We start from the raw sequence: 19,312 nt of genomic DNA on the forward strand, positions 1-19,312 counted from the left end.
GAAGCCACGACGTGAAGCTGCACCGAGCGGCACCTCACAGACGGAGTCGGTCTGTGTCATTGGGCACGTGGACGACGGCATGGGCCGTCAGCGCACCGTCGAGCTTGCGTGTCCACCTCGAGACGCTCAATCGATCACCCGGCTTCCAGGTCCCTCCTGGAAGAACTTCCTTCGTGGTCTCAAGGTTGGCGAGGTTGAGCAGGTCTGCCTGATCACAGACACTTCGTCTACGCCACTCGAAGGGAACGCCGTCAGTGATGACGACTGATCCACCCGTCCCAAGAGCGCCGAACCGAAGTCCGCTCGCGAGGAGCGATTCGCAGCGCAGTCCTGGGAGTCTTTGCGCGAGTCTGGTAATACAGTGTACGAGACCGTCCGCGAATACGCGGACGTCTTCCCCGATAAGATATCAGCCGAACTGCCTGTCGATCGAGGCGCCCGCCACGAGATCGATCTCGCGCCCGGTTCAAAGTACTGTGTGACGCGGCAGTGGCCGCTGCCGCGAGGTCAAGTCAAGGCCATCGACGACTTCTTCGAGAATCGCCGTAAAGCGGGTCACGTGCGTGAGAGTGTCTCTCCACACTCGAGCCCAACGTTCTGTGTGAAGAAGGCCACAGGCGGATGGCGCATCGTTCATGCCTTTAACAAGTTGAATGATGCGACCATCCCTGCGCAAACCCCAACTCCCCGGAAGGACATGGTGCTCGACACCATGTCGGGCAGTGTCGTATTCAGCGCCATCGACTTGACCGACGGATTCTATCAGATCTTGATGAGACCGAGCGACATTCCGCTGACAGCGGTCAGCACCCCCAGCGGTATGATCTGGGAGTGGCTTGTGATGCCACAAGGCTTGAAGAATGCACCCGCCACGTTCAATCGTATGGTCTCCCATGTGCTGCGTCCGCTTCGAGACTTCGCACCGAGCTACTTCGACGACATCTTCGTGCACAGCCGCGCTGAGGGTGGTCTCAGCGCGATAAAGTCCACTTGAAGCACTTAAAACAGGTCTTCCAAGTGATGCGCGAAAACAAGTTGTACGCGAACCTGAAGAAGTGTATCTTCTACGCGCCGGAGATTCCGGTGCTGGGCTGCTTCGTGGGCAAGGACGGCGTTCGCGCCGACCCGGAGAAGGTGTCCTCTATCTGCGCATGGACGACACCAAAGAACCCCACTGAGTTGCGTCAGTGGTTGGGACTAGCGAGTTATCTCCAGAAGTACACGAAGAATTACGCCGGACTGATCCAGCCCCTCTCATCACTCCTGAAGAAAGATGCCACATGGGCCTGGTCACCCGCGCACCAAGCCGCCTTCGACTCAGTGAAGAAGAGCCTTGCTGAGGCGCCGATCCTAGCTCTTCCCGACGACTCGAAACCATATCACGTCGTTTGCGACGCGAGCGACTTTCACATCTGCTGTGCGCTGATGCAGTTTGACGACGAAGGTCGCGAACGGGTCGTCAGCTATCAGTCTCGACAGATGAAGCCAGCAGAGCGCAACTATTATGGCCACGACAAGGGGCTTCTTGCGATGCGCTACGCTCTGATCAAATTCAGATGTACTTACTCGGCGAGCAAACCTTCGCAGTGTATACCGATCACGCATCGCTGAGGACAGCGATGAAGAGCCCTCATCTTTCCCAGCGAATGGCTCGCTGGTTGTCGTTCTTCTCCGAGTATAACTTCGTGGCTCACTACAAACCCGGCAAGAACAACATCCTTGCCGATGCTCTGTCTCGTTGTCCAGATTACGACCCACGCGATTCGCTGGGTCGACAACCGCTGCATGATGAAGACGACGAAGACAACTGTGCTATGTGCTTGGCGTCGGGATTGAACCTGACGAGCGTGTCTCCAGAAACCCCACTCCGCGACGAAATCCGGACTGCGTATGAATTCGATCCGGTCTATTCGAGTATTCTGGAACATCTCCGCTCGCCCAGTGAAAAGACACTGAATGCTTTGTCCCGCTCCACACGCCATCAGATCGATAGGTATCGGATTGAAGACGGGCTGTTAACGTACAGCATCGATCGCTTCGATGCTTCGCGTGTAGTGGTCCCCAACGACCCAGACTTGCGCTCACGGATCATCCATGAGTTCCACGATATCCCACTTGGCGCTCACTTGGGCCGTGAGAAGACATTCGCCGCGGTGTCGCGCGACTTTTACTGGCCCCACATGTATAAGGGGGTGCGCAAGTGGGTGAGGACCTGCGAGATCTGCCAACGCGTGAAACCGTCCGCGTCATCGCAGGCTCCCCTCCGTCCCTTACCGGTGGACACCGAGGCATGGCGCTCGGTGTCGATGGACTTCATCTTTGGTCTCCCACCCGACTCCGCCGGGCGCTCCGGTGTCCTGGTACTCGTCGACAGGTTCAGCAAGATGGTTCACCTCATCCCGGTCCCGGATACGATCACCGCGGCCGATACCGCGGTGCACTTCGTGGATGCAGTCTTCCGTCATCATGGCATGCCCGAGTCTATCGTTTCGGACCGCGATCCGCGGTTCACGTCTGCTTTCTGGACGAAGCTCTTCAAGCTATCAGGGACAAAGCTGCTGATGTCGACGGCTGCTCATCCGGAGACGGATGGACAAACCGAGCGCGTTAATTGCGTCCTTGAGGACGTACGTCGCAGCTACGCGACGTCGTTCACGAGCTGGAGCTCGTTCCTTCCGCTTGCTGAGTTCGCGCTGACAACGCGGTTCACGCGTCGACTGGCCTGACTCCCTTCTTCGTCAACAACGCTCGGCACCCTCGCGTTCCAGCTCTCCTCGCCGTGGGCCGTTCCACGACGCCGTGTGGCTCCACTCTGGGTGGGGGTGAAAGAGGCGACAACCATTTTGTGACGACTCCGGTTTCGAACCCACAATCAGTTACCATACCGGTTGCCGACAAGCCTTCTGCGCCAACACCGGTAATGGACCCTCAACCGGTTTTCATACCGGTTGCCGACTCCTCCTCGAGTGCAGCCTCATATTCAGCGACAGTTAACGCAGGGACACACGCCCAGGCCAGGAAGGCCCTGACGACTCCCCGCGACGCGGTGTCCCCTCTTGCCTCGTGGACGAATCGTGCCCTGATCAGTCCTGGCACCGCTAACGCGGTGTCTCCATCAGCGAGCTACAGCGCCAAAGCAACCGGCACGTCTGGCTGACAACACCGCTGTCTCAGACTTCCACCTCCAGCGTCAAGCAGTCGCCCGTTACGTCCGCGACGCGCTGCAGACGGCGGTCGACAAACAGAAGGAGCCCGCAGACAAGCGCGGCCGCAAACACACAGTAAAGTTCGCGACAGGAGATCGAGTGCTCCTATCGACTTCAGGAATCAGAGACTCTGCCGTAACCAACCTCGGCGCGAGTAAACTCGCACCGCGCTTTATTGGGCCATTCACGGTGACTAAGGTTATTGGCGAGGCTTACACACTGGATATCCCTACGTCGCTGCGGCTACATCCGACGTTCTACGTCGGACGACTCAGGAAATACCTGCCCGCTACGATTCCTTCTTTGACTCAGTCTCCTGAGCCACCGGCGCATATAGTGGCCGCCCCGCCCGACGCGCGCGCCGAGCCATCGCGCCATTCACACCAGGCGCCTGCTCCACCGTCCCGCTCTGCAGACGACCATGTACCGCGCGCTCAAGAAGCCTCACGCGCACCAAGAGCTCCCGATTTGACTGACGAGTCTCAGGCGCAGTCCTCGTGGCCTTTGCAGCCGCATCCTGAGCCTCCTCCGCCTCCTGGTACGCCGTTTAGAAGCTCCTCGCGAGATCTTCCTCGCGGCTCCCAACCAGAACGTCAGTCGTATCAGCGGGACGGTCTTCCGCCGATTGTCGACTCAGCTGGCGAGATCCGCTGGATAGTCGAGAAGATTGTCGATCACGAAGATTCGCCCCATCGGTCGGGGCAGCGCCATGTGTCCACCAGTCGCACGGCTCCCGCCGCGCGCCGCTATAGGGTACGATGGCTTAGTTTTTCGGCGGACCAAGATACGTGGGAGCCCCGCGCGAATCTCCTTCGCGATGCCCCGGATGTGATCCAAGAGTACGACTCCAGTCTTCTTGCGCCGGATAGCGCCGCGAATAATCACGCGGCGATCGAGAGCGAGATCTCCAGTCTGCGCGATCACGCAAACGTGACCGAGAGCGACGCTGCTGGCGATCGCGCGAGCGCGACCGAGAACGACGACCCGAGTTCTCGTTATCCCAACGGAGCCGCGGAGATGCGCTAGTTGGCGCGACTAGTGGCGCTGGCCTTTTCGGACAGCGAGCGACGGTAACGTTGAATCCAGGCGTTCTCGCGATCACTGAGCGGATGCTCGGCGACATGGGCTCTCCACTCGTCCGTAGTCGGGCGAGACGACACGCACCTCCTGCAGCCTTCAGCAACTCGCACGTAGCAGATACGGTCGTCGGCGTTCCAAGCGCTGTCGCAGATTCGTAAACGCAGCTCGCCCAAGGAATGGCCCCCGATGATTTCTTCCCAGTATGCGATCCAGTCGGCGAGATTCTCTTCCTGCGTATGCGTCCGGTTCCAGCGCCGGATGAAGGCGCACCACGACTCCTGCAGCGCCCTGTGGTCGACGCCGTCCACCGGCTTCTGGCGCAGCGCACGAAAACGCCGGAAGAGGTCCTTCATCTCGTCCAGAGGCTCCGGATCTTGCGCTCCGGAGATGTCATACAGCGGCCAGGGTCTAAGCGCTTCGTCCATCACGTGGGTGCTGCGTGCCGCTGTCGTCGCGCTCATCAGTGACGTCGTTGTCGCTGGAATCTGCTGCTGCTGCTGTTCCATCGTCCGCGCCTGTTGTCTGCTGTGCAAGTCGTGCTGTACTTCTCCTGCGTGGCGCAGGATCTGTCTCGTCCCCGCCTCGCTCGTTCCCGTTGGCCACGATTTCCTTCTCGTTTCCCTTTTGATTGATTCGTTCTCCGCCCGTCGCTTATGCTGCGTAAGTGCAACTTTAAGAGGGGGGTGATGTAGTGGGCCATACCATTACATAAGTAGATAGATTTATATTACAAAAGTAGGTGCAGCAGCACACGGCTAGCGTGTGCTGAACTGCCGTCATCCTATTTGTTGATATATGGGAGCCAGACACATTATCAACCAATAAGGGGTTGACGTGTATTTGAGTGGTCAGGGCAAGCTGCCCTGGACCTAAATAAAAACAGAGTTGATTTTCCTTCAGACTAAGCACTTGGTTTCACCTTCGTGGAATTTTGTACGCTTCCTCATTGTTACGTGTAAGCTAGTAACGGACACTCTAGGCCCGTTACAAGTGCTCTAGAATGTAACAACAACTTTACATTTCCGTGATTATCCTAACTTCCTACGTCGGTCTGCTAGATTCACGACCCCGACCTAAGGAGGATTACCGCTACAAGCGACTTTGGGTAATTCATGTAAATTGAATTTTAATGTGTGTATCTCCTATGTTCCGGTATTTGAAATCACTGCCTCCTCTTTTGTAATCAGTGCGCCCTTTAACAAAGAAATCTCGGTACCGCATCGCCCCTGTCCTACCCATGTTCGACGTTTACGGGTAAGATTACTATCAAATCTCACAATTAGTGCTAAAAAGTAAAAAATACCCCAAGCTGATCCGGTTGAATGTTCGGCTCGTGAATGACCTGCCTCCATTATTTTTAAAGTGGTCCGCTGATGAGAGCTATTAATCGCATTTCGGTCGAATAGCTCTAGCTATTTGTATGCTGTCGCTCTTCCTATTGCCTCTTTATCTTACTCCTCTAGTGGAGTGTGGTCTGCGTCCGTCATTCCGTCCGTAACGGGCTGGGGTTAATAAAACTCACGCTAATGCAGGCGTTCTACTGGCTGACGATCGCAGTGAAGGCGGCCTCGATTCGCTAAAAGCTGCCGAGCGCAGCGAAGGCGGCCCCCATTGGCTAAAACACACATTATGTGTAGTACCTACTGTATGTGGACTACACATCGTACTTAAAAGCACCGTTTAAATTTCATTTTACCCCGCTGGAGCGCCACCTCACGCAAAAGGCGCTGCGTGTGTGCGGGTTAGTTTGCATTGGTAGCTTCGCCGATGTGCACACACGTACTATAGTCGTAGGAGCTGTTGAAAAAAAATGTAGGCTTTGGTGACTCATATTTCGGCCTTAATCGAAACGTTAGTACTTTTTGATAATACAATGATGCTTTTCGCTTTGTAGTTCTTTTCTAATACGTAAACTTACAATACTGTTTTAAAAAGTACTACTAAGACATTTCATATTTTTGCTTGCAGATATTAGTAGTAGTAGTGCATAAAATTAGTATATAAGCGTTATAAAAAATCACAATTTTACTACTACTAATACTAAAATAAATACTTTAAAATAAGATTATTGTGGCTTACAACACTGCCCCCATGAAAAAGTACCATCTTCCTTTGTATTTGTGCACGTAGTGTGCGACCTTAAGATATTGTGTGAACTTTCCAACAATATATGCTTTGTACATCAAACAAAATCGGAACAGCTAGCGCGGAGGCACGTGACTCAGCAAGAGCACGAAACACGAAGGAACACCGATCCACGCTATGTAGATGATGGGATAGAAGAGTAGCACGGAAGGTCGTGGACGATGATAGAAGACATAGCCGACGCAAGCCTCGAACTTTTACGTAGCGTGACAGATGGAAGACGGAAGAGCACACATCCATGAAAGGATAGAAGGACAAGAATGTGACGGGAGCGTACGGGCCACGGAAAGAAATTAAATATATAGACATCCCAGCATGCAAACCACGAAGTTTATGCGTAGCGTGAAAGCCGGAAGAACACGCAGCCATGAAAAGAAGAGATGGACAGACAATGACAGGAACGTACGGACCACGGAAAGGAACTAAATACATAGACACCCCAGCATGCAGAAAAGCACGGGCTACGGAAGAGCATGGACGTTCGAAGCCACGGTGGAGCAAGTACCGGTGAGAGTGCACAGAAACAATTCTCCAACAACACCACGGGTAAACATGGAGCACAGTCAACTGACCAAACCTGAGCCCGCAGGAGGCGAGAGGAAATCAGAAATCATCAATCTGTGGAGCACGATGCCTAGGTAGAACATGAGCTCACCGATCCACGGAGCGCGACACTACGGTAGCTAGCGATAAGACAGACGACAGCCCAGCCCCGACACCAGAGATAACACGACAGCATGGACGGTGGGTTAGCCACTAAACCATCGGAGAGCACGCTGCCACGCGAAATCACCGACTCACGGAGCACCATACCAGTATAGAACCTGAGCTTACTGAGCCACGGAGGACAGCAGTACATGAGAACATGATTGCACGGACTGCGGACCGCCCACCAAATGCACAGGGGGTGGGCTGGTATGGCTACGATTACACACCGTGGAGCACGATGGCATCGTATAGCACGATAACACGGACAACGCTGATGCACTGCACGTGCACAATACCATAGACAACATAACCACACCGCGATTGCACGATAGCGTGATACCGCGGTCGATGACACTTCATCAGGAGATCACGACGCACGGGCGACGGAACCACACGACTGCATGGAGGCACCAAAGCACGGAATAGCACCCTTTGGTTAGAGTACCGGCGATGGGAGACCAACGGCCACGAATGCCTATGTATTACGAAAGCGGTTCAGCCCGCGTAAACGCTTGAGAACAAGGAATAGTTAGGAGCCACGAAAGAGGCCGTACTAAAGTGCATGAGCTCAAAAGAGAGCGCATATCCACAAACAGGTTGGACCACGAATGAACAGAGAGCCACGAAACCAAGAAGAACACGGAAGAGCACAGGCCATTGAAGAACACGATATTCAACCTGTAGTACGGGATAACAGAAACGTACCAAACCACGATATTGTACAAAGCCACATGAGATTACGGACAGTTAAGTGGTTGACTACACGAAGCCACGACGTACTAGGTTGAACGATGTCCACAAATCACGCGACACCTAGAAGCACTAAATTTGCGGCCACCTCATCTCCAACAAACCATGCCACTCCGCCGCGTAGCGGCGGCGAACGGCTAGTCTTAAACATCTACTGCAGCAACCTGTCTGTCCGTCACACTAAATAGTCGTGCCTGTCACGCTTTTCCGGACAAATCATTGGATAAAATAATTTAAATATTCCTACTGGCTGCCGAGCGCAGCGAAGGTGGCCCCGATTGGCCTAAAAGCTGCCGGGCGCAGCGAGGCGGCCCAAATCGGCACCTTCTGCAACCCTGCGGGCCTTTGAACCCGCCTGAGCCACAATCTGCCACCCTACCGTGCGAGTAGTGAAGCGAGCCCGTGGCGAGCGGAACGGAGGCAAAATACAAGGAACGACATTCATTCTTACCCGCCGCGTAGCGGCGGCACTCGGCTAGTCAACCAATCAGACTGCTGTCTATAATTATTAGCTCGCGGAAGGACACATTAACGTGCAACCATCTGTTCTAAATAATGCGCTTTCATTGGCTATAATCGAATCTCGCTTAGGACAAAACTTCGCAGGGCGATGCGGTACCGGTACGCATTTTTGGCTTTTTAATAACCATCACTCACATCCGATGGATTTTTCCGGGCTTATTCCCTACGGCACGGTTCGAAGACGTGGCGCCAGCGTCACGCTGGCAGCGTGGGTTGAGCTGGCAGTGGAGGCTTCATTTTCAAAGATGCTCGCTGGACCAAGAACTACTACGATGCCTCCTCCTCGACTTCAAGTGTTAAGCCACCGCAACATGATGAATACTGCGAGCGCTGAGGAAACGCGCGGCCTGGGGAGCCGCCGCCGCTCCGCTCTGCAGACGAGCGCCAAGTTGGACGTCGTCGCCGAGGCTTGCTGTCGCCGGCAGCAGTGAGCGCAGAGCCTCAAGCCTCGCCCACGCGCTTCGCAAGTACTAAAGGAAGCAGCAAGTCTCCTCGATGACAAGAGGAAATAAAACAAGTGTCTTCTCCCACCGGAAGGCGCATAGTGTATTGGTCGGTGGGTCGATCGCCGGGCGGCCGGCGCTCTTCGTGGGGGCTCCCCCCTCCTTTTAGACAGCCCAGAATGACGGAATTCTGACTCCAGTCTCCGCGAGTGATATGCCGCCTCCTAATCAGCAGAACGCCCTCTCCACCCAACTTGGTTTCTCCAAATATTTAAATCAGCTTCGACGATCTCCAGTTTGTTTGCATGCACGCCGCGAGAGCCACTCGACAACACCCCTCCCTGGCTGAGGGTGCCGCAAGAGCAAAAGGCTTGCGACCGGAAGGAGCGGACTCGCAGTGCGCGCACTTACTAGATACCGACGAAAGCATCCATAAACATGTTCCCCCAACTAAGACTTACAAATCCTTAATAGTACTACGTAGTAAAAACTACAGTAGTTTCATTAAAACTTTCCCGGATTTCTTCTTCATTTTTCGAGTCTCTTCGTGAAGAAGAGAAACGGATCCTACACTACCGGTAGGCTTTTGTCCTTAAATTCGGGCGACCAATAAGAGCTTCGATAAACCATCACTTACAGTACAAGGCATCGATGGAGGCAGCAGTGCAACAGACCAAAGCGATCATCGGACGCGAGTTTGCGACACCGTCGACAGCTACCGATAACGATGTTGCCAACGCGGCAGCCTTCGACCCTGTGGCGCTTGGCCTGGAGCCAGATTTCGTGCTCACCAACTACAGCGCGCTTAAAGGCTGTGGCTGCAAACTTCCTCAGGCTAAACTTCTGGGCTACCTGGATGACTTCGCGAACGATCTTAAACCTAACGAGACGCCAGGAATGGATTCAAGCGTAGTTAAGATCTCACACGGCACGGACCTGTACTTGGTGTCCACTACCGACTTTTTCTTCCCTTCGGTCGAGGACCCATACGTGCAGGGCAAGATCGCATGTGCCAACGTTCTGTCGGACGCCTACGCTATGGGTGTCACTGAGGTGGACACGATGCTCATGATTCTTGGTGTGTGCCGTGATATGAGCGAGAAGCAACGTGACGTCGTCACCACTCAGATGATCCGCGGCTTCAACGACCTTGCTCGGCAGGCGTGCACCAACGTCACAGGGGGGCAGACCGTCATGAATCCATGGCCAATTGTCGGTGGCGTCGCTATGAGTGTGCGCAGTGGTGAGTAACAATAAAATATGAGTATATCCCTACATGAGGATGAGATAAACTGTTTATTTTAATGCCTGTAGAGAGTCAGATTATTCGCCCGGAGAACGCAGCAGTGGGGGACGTGATAATTCTCACCAAACCTCTCGGCACCCAAGTCGCTGTAAACTTATTCCAGTGGAAGAAGAGACCTGATCGCTGGCAGCGTGTGGAAAACGTCGTGACCCACAAAGACGCCGACGTTGCCTTCCAGATGGCATCCGAGTCCATGAGTCGACTCAACCTCAACGCTGCTAAGATGATGCACAAGGTCGGTATGGTGTTGCTCTTGTGCTTGTATTGCTATACTGACTTGCATTAAAACGTAAATTGCTGCTGCTTAAGTACGGCGCGCACTCGGCGACGGACGTGACGGGTTTCGGTATTGTCGCCCACGCGCGCAACCAGGCCAAATCCCAGTTGGGAGATGTGTCTTTCGAGATCCACACGCTTCCGATCATCAAAAACATGGCCAAAGTGAACGAAGCCATCGGCAACTCCTTCAAGCTGCTGGACGGATTCGCGGCTGAAACTTCTGGCGGTTTGCTGCTTTGCTTGCCGGCCGAAAGCGCCGACGCATTCATCAAGGAGATCCGAGAGCTAGATGGCAAGCCGGCGTGGGTCGTTGGGCGTGTTGTAGCCGGCTCGAAGGATGCGACCATTGTACCGGACCCGATGATCATTGAAGTGTCACCGCATGACTAACGCTGTGCACCTAAAAGAGCCCAACATGCTAAGCTGCGGAAATCACTCCAAAGCCGAGTATGTTGTACACACGACTATCGTTTGTGCACGCCTTTAGTGGTAATGATCGAGCGCTTGTCAAATTGCGAAAGCTTTTTTGTGTGGCCATTTTCGGGTCAGTTCAAAAAAGGATCAACTTTTTGACTTGATTGCTGAAAACGATAGTGAGCGGGTACAGGCGGGGTGCCCGCGATGCTATTAATAGGGCCGCACGGTGTTTGCGGACGGCCACGAGCTCAATGGACCCATTGCACTCGAACCTGTTTTTCTATTGTGGGAGTCTGGGGATAAGGCTAGCTTCATCTCAACTATTGTAACCCAACAAAATTTGTCCTTAAAATGAGGACGAAGTAAGATGCAAGATTTTGTCCTAAATAAACACTTTGCGATTTGATTGGATAAAGCTGTGTATCATAGACAGTACACTAAGAAACGCATGCGTCGATATGCGTTTTTTATTTGGTCCAATCAGAATCCACCCCGTGAACTTCACAAAAATAATGCATTTCATAACACACTTTCCCTCAAATAGTAAAGATCGCGACGATGGCTCCTGTCACACAACAGCAGCACCAGCTAACGCAACGATGCCTCCCTATTGCACGACGACGTCGCCGAATGAAAGCCGACGATGAGCTGTGCAGTCTTATTATTTGCCTCGTTGCATATAAGCGTCTCCAAACGGCCAAGAAAAGTGATCCTGTTGTTAGAAAGAGGTTGCCATGGAGAATCCACGCAACCACGCTTTTAAAAGAGAAGATATTCATTATTATCGTATGGACATCTCAACGTTTGAAAACTTACTATCCATTGTGGCCCTCTACCTGGTTACTGACTACTTCCAGTCTCTTCGACGAACCCGAGGGGTGCCCCCACCGTCAGGGCTCCCGATTATGGCATTGTTATTTAATGGGAACCCTTTTTAACCATAAATAATGGCATTGGGCAGCTAGTGTCATCGCATACATTATGTCATGTACTGCGCACAAACAATAAATGAGAGCATAATGTAAAGCAAACCAACACCAATGTTAATGGCCTCGTCGACAGTCTGACTTGACCAATACTCACCATTTTGGCGTAAGAACAGCACCATTTCTAATGTAATTGGCTGCAAGCTGTGGCGCTCTTGCCCGTACGTCGTCCTGGTGACGCTAAAGAACCTCTCAACAAGGTTAGAAGTAGGTGGAATGCAGCTAAGCAGGTTGTACCGCGGCTGAACTGCTGCTAAGCGGCGACGTTTTTGTAGACTCGCCACGAATGAGCCTTCGTCTTCACTTTCCTTCGCTTTGCTGCAGTGTGTGCAGGTTCTTCTATTTCTTCCACGCAGCGGAAGGGCTGCAGCACTGCCTTATCGGCCCTCGTTAGACTTTGGCTCCCTCCCAAGACGGTGGGCCACCGTCACCGGCTGCAATGTTGCAGTGCGCTTTGTCGTGGCTAGCTGGTGGCAGCTACCACCATATTCGCGTGATAACGGGGTTAAGTATTTCGATGTTTTATCGAGTAATTTATCGCGTAATGTTTGCCATAAACGACGTCGACGCTCCAGCTCTCGTTTCAACGACTCATTTTCACGGGCTCCTTCGTGCAGTTGATGCTGCAGTTTCTCGCACTCCGAGCGCCACTTGTTGAGTTCCTCTCACCCCACTGTCACCTGGCCTTCATACATCGTCAATGGCTTCGCTGTCTCCTCAATATCTGATCGTAATTGCTCATTCACATGTCGTGACCCACGCGACTTCCCGGCGTTTAGATCACTGAGAGACGACTTGGCAGTGACAGTTGCTTTACTCGGCCATTCTGAAGCGGTATTATTTTATTATAAATGTCTTGATCGAAAAGGACGAGATACTATTGGATACTTCTTGAGACGCATGAGCCATTCAATGGTAGACCAAAGATTTCATTCCCGACCGGAGCGTGAGGGGTAGGGCACGCATACAACGCATGCGTTCAGCTGACGCACCGGTTGGGAACGGGCGCTAGATCCCATTATGTTGGACCCTACAACATAAGGGGTGTATACCCTAATTCACTTTTGTCGCAACATCTATTTTATGTTGTACCGTACTACATAAGGAATTTTTTTTAATTATAGTTTGTATCGACCTCACTGGAATACAAATATTAAGTTATTTCGTGTGTGTAAAACAAACGAATGCACAGGTGTAGGGTTTGGAATTCCTGCAGAGCACCAGAAAAAGGGTGTCCTCACCCACCAAATATTGTTGGCCGACAGCCACTGATTTCGCTCATTCGAGAAAAAGAGCTGGCACGAACAATGGCGGTTTCCACTGACAAGAAACCCCGTAGCAAACCGGATGAAGCGAGGAGCATGTAATCCGCATACGCTCTCCGGTGGGAGCGACGCATTCGACGAGCAGCTGACAATCAGCACGCCCCCCCCACCCAAAAAAAAGAAGACCGCAGCGAAATCACTAAACGCCCCGAAACCGAAAGCCTGCGTCGATGACGGCAGCGGCGATGATGCGGCGGAGGAGAAGGATGATGAGGCCAAAAGAGCCGAAGCATCGGCAGAAGATATCGAAGTCCCAGTTGAAGCCAACCCCGTGCCTGCGGACGGAGAGGAGACACCATCGACCAACCCAGCGCCGCGAGCGGACGAGAAGGTGGTGGGCAAGAAGAAGGTGCCGCCAGGTAAGAAGAGAGCCCCGGTGCAGGCTCCTGCCATGTGGAATAGTGCCCTTCCGACACCCGGGAAAGATACACCGACACATGCTGCATCAGCTTCCAGGCCACAGTCCCAAAACACTGTAGCTGCGGACGTAGAAGCAGCAGCTGGCGGGATTATATCTCACGTCGAGGCTGGGGAGACGAGTGAAGCATCCCCTTCTATCCGGACAAGCCCAGAAGTCCAATCATCCATCATCGCGAAGAGAAAGCGCGCTGGTACCAGATCATCAAGGAAGCGCCGCCGATGTATCCTTCACGATGAGAGCGACGAAGGCGAAGACGATTCGGTACGCTATGTTTACGTATCCATCATAAAGTTTGTTCCGACGAAGGGTATTCAACATAAGACTAACATAAGACGTCACTGGTTTTGAATACAGGCTCTATTCAGTGGTGCCGAAGACGATAACCCAGAGGCGACAACGACGATTCCGACGTGCTTTGTCGACGGTGACCCCAACATGATGGACTCGGGAGCTCAGACGTGCACCGGTCTCAGCTCAGATGAGGATGAAGATCTGCATGAAGAGGCTGAAGATGAAGACGATGCGGAAGATGATGACTGCACCTTGGTTGCGGACTGGGAAATTGGAGAGCTGACCGACGAGGATACTGATGAAGAATAAGATGAGCTTCCTGCGTCTGCGTGAACAGCTGTCATGTGGATGGATCGAGCCCCAGTGCACATGCTGTCCTCTGGTGGCAGCCGACACCTGGGGTAGTGAGTATGTTTCTTAGTATTTTGAAGGCTCTAACATCCATACTAATGCTTATGTACTGTAGTGCGTCGTGTCAACGGTGAAATGAAGCCCCTCCCGGCTCCAGAATTGGTGCTGGACTATCACCGCTGGATGGGCGGTGTAGACGTCCATGACCAGCTGAGGATGCAGCGATATAGCATCCAGCTCTCCTACAAGACGCAAAGTACTATAAAACTCTCTTTCTCGGGCTGTTCGACATGGCGGTCGTAAACGCCTTCATCGTGTATCGACACTTCCGGAGGATAAACGACCAACGTCCTCCACGACACTTTGCGTTTCTGGAAACGTTGATGGAGCAGCTGCTCGCTATCGTCTCGACCGAACGTTCGAGGTGATCGAGGTAAGTTTATGTTGAATCACATCCAACACAAGGGTGAAAAATGTTCTGGTTATCCCGCATAACGCTAACTTATTTTATGATGCCGCAATTTTAGAAAGCAGCAACCGCTCAGGAACGCACAGCAGCGTCTCCAGCAAGAGGGGAACAGGGTTCGCGTCCGCGCACTGAAAATACTGTGGATCCAGTAGAAGGCGACCACAGGCTGAAAGCGAATCCGGATACAGTTCAGTGTGAGCAGGGGGTGAAACGCCGCCAGCGCTCCTGTAAGGTGTGCGCTGTGTACAAGGTCGAGCCGCGCAAATTCACCAAGTATATCTGCCCGGAATGTTCAAACGGGAACAAACGGTGGCTGATGTTGCTTGTGTATGGATTGCTAGGCTAATGTAACTTGTGGTGGCTGTAGGAACTATCTGTGCAATGTGGGCCGCGAGGGCATAGATACCTGCTTTCGTATATGGCACCTAGAGTGGAATAATCGGAACAACATCCCGAGGACACTGCTCGAGGGACACAAAACACGAGAGCGCCCGCCGGCAACACGACCGGGAAAGAAGCGTAGGCGACGAGCGCAAGGCTTTACTACTGCCAACGCTGGTGGTGACGACGACAGCGGGGGAGATGGCGGCGGGAGCGGGGGAGATGGCGGTGGCAGCGAGGGGGATGACGGCGGCAGCGGGGAGGGTGAGAGTGATGCTGGGATTGAAGGCGACGTCGCCGAAATCGAGGCTGGCAGCGTGTCCAGGTGATCAGAGGTGCGGGGAGGTGTAAGCAATAGGTTGTGTCCAAGAGGGTGGCTATGTCCAATGCAATCAATTGATACCACATTTTTATATTTGTTTCATTGGCAAAAATAAATGAAATCACTGCTGCGGGTCGTGTGCAATGCCACAAAAAACGGGATATAGATAGAAAGGTCACTGCTTATGTTTTTTTGTTAAGCATAAGGTGGTAAGTAGATCACAGTCGCTTTCATAAGTTCCCTTTAAGTTGCAGATGCCGGAACTATACCCTCAAGTGTATTTTATACGCCGCCCCAACCCGCACGTCAAAATTCGAAATTAGAAGGGATCTCTTACAAATTCTCATATTACTGTTTATGGGACGGAATAAAAAATATACCCTCGTAATAAAGCCTGGGAACTAAGGGGTTAAGACCTGGATTACAAGGACAAAAAATTGTGCACGCCAAGCGCAATTGCCTCTGTCTGATATGACAGTTGAGAGGCCGGCCACTTTGTATGGAATGAAAACAATACTTGATTATGCTATCAACTATGACGACTTTTGTCCTTACGAAATACTCCCCGGGAAGCCATTCCATACACCTTACGGCAGAGCCGCTCATGCGATGACGCGTTGGTTTAACGAATAGTTGCTAGTATGGTTGTAGAGAGCGAAATTCGAAGTGTTAGAAAGCATATATTTCGAAGTTCAAATTGTATGACGAAGACCACCTCTATTACAAGGCTCGGTCACTAAACGGTGATAATAGGTAGCTCAACGTGGCGGCTGTGGGTGTTGGGACGCTGACGCGGTGCGGCGGCAGTGGCGCAAAGTTCGAATCAGCGTGTCCGTATCCGCAGTGGGCCAGGAGACGCCAGCAATAGCCACCAAATACCAGGTATCGCTTGGCTCGGTAGATGCCAATAATGAACGCCCGACAGTACTTTCTGAGTATCAGCGTTGGCTTCTACCAACCTGGCGTTCCGACGTAATTCCGGCAGACCTCGCGTCCTGAAAAGAGCAAATCAGCGCCCCAAATTCGTGTGCCAGAGCCGCTCGAGACATCCAGAACGTCTCGTATGTGACCGTGGAAACTAAATACTGAACCCCGCGTTTCTTAACCCGTTTGGCCAGCACATCCACGATTGGCGACGATTCTCCCGAAAAAGCCGTTTCCTCTCCACCAACATTCAAGCGTTCTACAAAGCTCATTGGAGGAAGATCTCCTTCTTGCAGCGGGCCCGATCCATCCTCGAAGGCGATCTTTTCAGCTTCTTCGGGCCTCTCATCTGGGAAAGGCCGACTCCAATGACCACGGAAGCGCTTCAGGCGATTCAAAATTACCGTGACGATCCTGTTGGGGTGCGTGGGGATCGCAATCTTGTAGGCGTTCTCCCTGACTTGGTCGACGACCGGGTACGGGTCGTGCCAGGAGAACGCCAGTTTCCTGGTCCGGCGTTCCCCAGCGCGCGCTCAAAAAACCTGGTACACCCAAACAGCATCTCCTTTATCATGAGACACGTTCACTTGCTTGTCAAGCCGTTGTTCGTGCCGGTCCTGAGCCTTGGACAATTGCTTTTCCGCGAGGCGTCGTGAGTCTCGCATTGAAAGATAGCGTTTCCTCCGACACACCGCAACTTCATTACTCTTTAATCATTGCCCGTATTCAGGAATGCCAAGTCAATCTGTAATACTGGGTCACGCCCATACAAGCTGAAGAACGGCGTGTCTCCGAGCGTAGGTGTTCTGGAACGCCATGTCGACAGATCACGCCTTCTGTCTTCATGTTTATATTTTTCAGCGAAGCGATTGCGAAAGCCTCTGCCCATTGCGTAAAGTAGTCCACAAACATTAATATGTACTTGTTTCCCCTCGGAGTGACTACGTAAGGTCCGAGTGCGCCCACCACCAATAATGAGAGCGGCACGGACAGCTCTTGGACCGGCATGCGTTGCAATAAGCCAGCTCTGTAGGGTCTATGTTCCTTTCCCTCACTGCAAATCGCACACTCATACACGTATTCGACCAAGTCTTTTCTCCATCGATGCCAGTAGATGTGACGCCTCACTTTGTCGGTTGTCTTCGTCTTGCCGAGATGCGCAGAGAAGATATCAGCGTGGAAGTAGTCGAGAATGGCTTCGATAAATTGCAACGGCACGACAGGAATGCTTATGGTTTGGGCCGGCACAGCACGCGCTCCTAGCTGAACGAGTCGCACCAAAACCCCGTTCCTGATCAGGTAGTGGGGCGACATCTTCAGCACGGCCACGCTCAGTTGGGGATCGAGCGCCAAAGATCCGTCCTTCAGGAACAACTTCAAGGTACGCATCCAAGGCTCTGTGGTGTAGTGATTTCTCAATAGTTGCGGATAATCTCCCGTCGACAAAGACGGGACACCGCCCAAGATGTTCAAGCGACGACCCCTCGGTCATGTGATGTACAGTGACTCCAAGGTGCAAGAGACTCGACGGCGTCAGTACCAAGCTCTTAACGGATATTGGATACGGTCCATATGTCACTGAATCCGGGCTGTCCTTATTATTAATAATTGTCTGGTCGGATTCGCATTCAGCGGCCAAGAACTGACCATCTACGGTACGAACCCTCGGTGGCGGTTGGGATGAGTTTGCAGAAGACTCAGCGACCCTTGGAAGGCACGTTCACCGTCTGGGACAGGGCGCGAACCGTTAAAGATACTCATACGACGGTACAGACGACGCCTGGCGTGCAAGAAGATCCATAACGGATCATTGTTCACTTGATATTTGTATACTTGATTAGGACTTCTTATTAGGAATAGACCCGAAAGGGTAAACATAAATACAGAACATAATTTCCACTCAAGCACACAGAGCGACGTCCGGCTTCAAGCTAAGCGTCTGGTCAAGCTTGTTTGAGTGTGTTATGCCTGTCGGTGATCTCGAAGCTCTATACCGAGGGTTCATCCGGCAAGGCCAAGAGACTTTGTATTGTGGCCGATTACTATCGGGAGGTTTTACGTGACGGCTTATTGTTGCCCATTTGCACGACTGGGAGTGCTTGTACTGCATCCCTTTTATTCTTACAACCGAGTGTTTAACACTCGGTGCCCTCGTAAAAGGCTTACCCGTGCCTGGTACGCTTCCGCGGTTGGGACTACAATGATTCATAACACCTATTAGATTTGCTCGTGCTAATAGCGTGTTCTTATTTTTACTGGTTAGCCTATATAAGTAGTTTACAAGGTCCAGTTTGTCCCGGTGCAAGGGCAGAACTGGGGTCTTCAGGTCCACCCGAACGATCGTTTACTATCCTAGTAGACGTATTGTTGTGGGAACGTCCTAATTACATTTATAGCTAGAGTTCACGTGGGAATTCCAACACGACAACTGGTGCCGCGACCCGGGAACAGGTTGTGACCATTGCGAACTGTTTGTATGATTTTCCAGTTTACGAGCTACCAAAAGAAGAAGAACAAGAAAAAGAAAACAAGAAACATGGCGAAAGGACAACCGGCGGTACCAGTTACGCCTATCACGTCTGGCGGGGCTCGCAACGACAGTTCAAGCCCGGCTGCGCGCTTTGCAGCTGCCACCGAGCTTTCGGTGAGCTTTGACGACGAGGCGGACATCAGTCCTGACGCCCACGATTATGACGAATACGAAGACAAGACGCCGGCTCCAGAGCCAGGCTCAGCGACACCGGAGACGGCCACGCTATCATCGGGGCTGAGCGGGGCGACCAGGTCTCTTTTCGAGGAACCTCGCCGACGAGCTAGATAACGTTGCAGGACCAGAACCGGCCTATGAAGATTATGAAGATTATGACGATGGGACCGAGGGTATTAAATCTTCGGTGGCGAGAGCAAAGCGTTTCAGCACTGCTGAAGGGCACCCCGCCCACCTATCAACGGTGATACACCAGTCGCTCAAGCGCGTTTTCGACCG

At 52.6% G+C, this 19,312-nt stretch overlaps 2 protein-coding genes across 2 annotated transcripts; both read left to right on the forward strand.

Annotated features, from left to right (window-relative positions):
- Positions 1-8,551: 8,551 nt before the first annotated feature.
- PITG_01145 (uncharacterized protein) lies at positions 8,552-9,358 on the forward strand (the record flags this gene model as incomplete). Its single annotated transcript, XM_002909617.1, has 1 exon — positions 8,552-9,358. The coding sequence occupies one exon, from the start codon at positions 8,552-8,554 to the stop codon at positions 8,840-8,842; it is 291 nt and encodes a 96-aa protein (XP_002909663.1).
- A 108-nt stretch (positions 9,359-9,466) lies between these two features.
- Positions 9,467-10,829, forward strand: PITG_01146 (selenide, water dikinase, putative; the record flags this gene model as incomplete). Its single annotated transcript, XM_002909618.1, has 3 exons — positions 9,467-10,097; positions 10,169-10,395; positions 10,470-10,829. The coding sequence occupies 3 exons, from the start codon at positions 9,506-9,508 to the stop codon at positions 10,827-10,829; spliced, it is 1,179 nt and encodes a 392-aa protein (XP_002909664.1).
- Between the last annotated feature and the right edge of the window lie 8,483 nt (positions 10,830-19,312).

This window comes from Phytophthora infestans, genomic scaffold (genome assembly GCF_000142945.1).
Source record: "Phytophthora infestans T30-4 supercont1.1 genomic scaffold, whole genome shotgun sequence".
Lineage (NCBI taxonomy): Eukaryota > Oomycota > Peronosporomycetes > Peronosporales > Peronosporaceae > Phytophthora > Phytophthora infestans.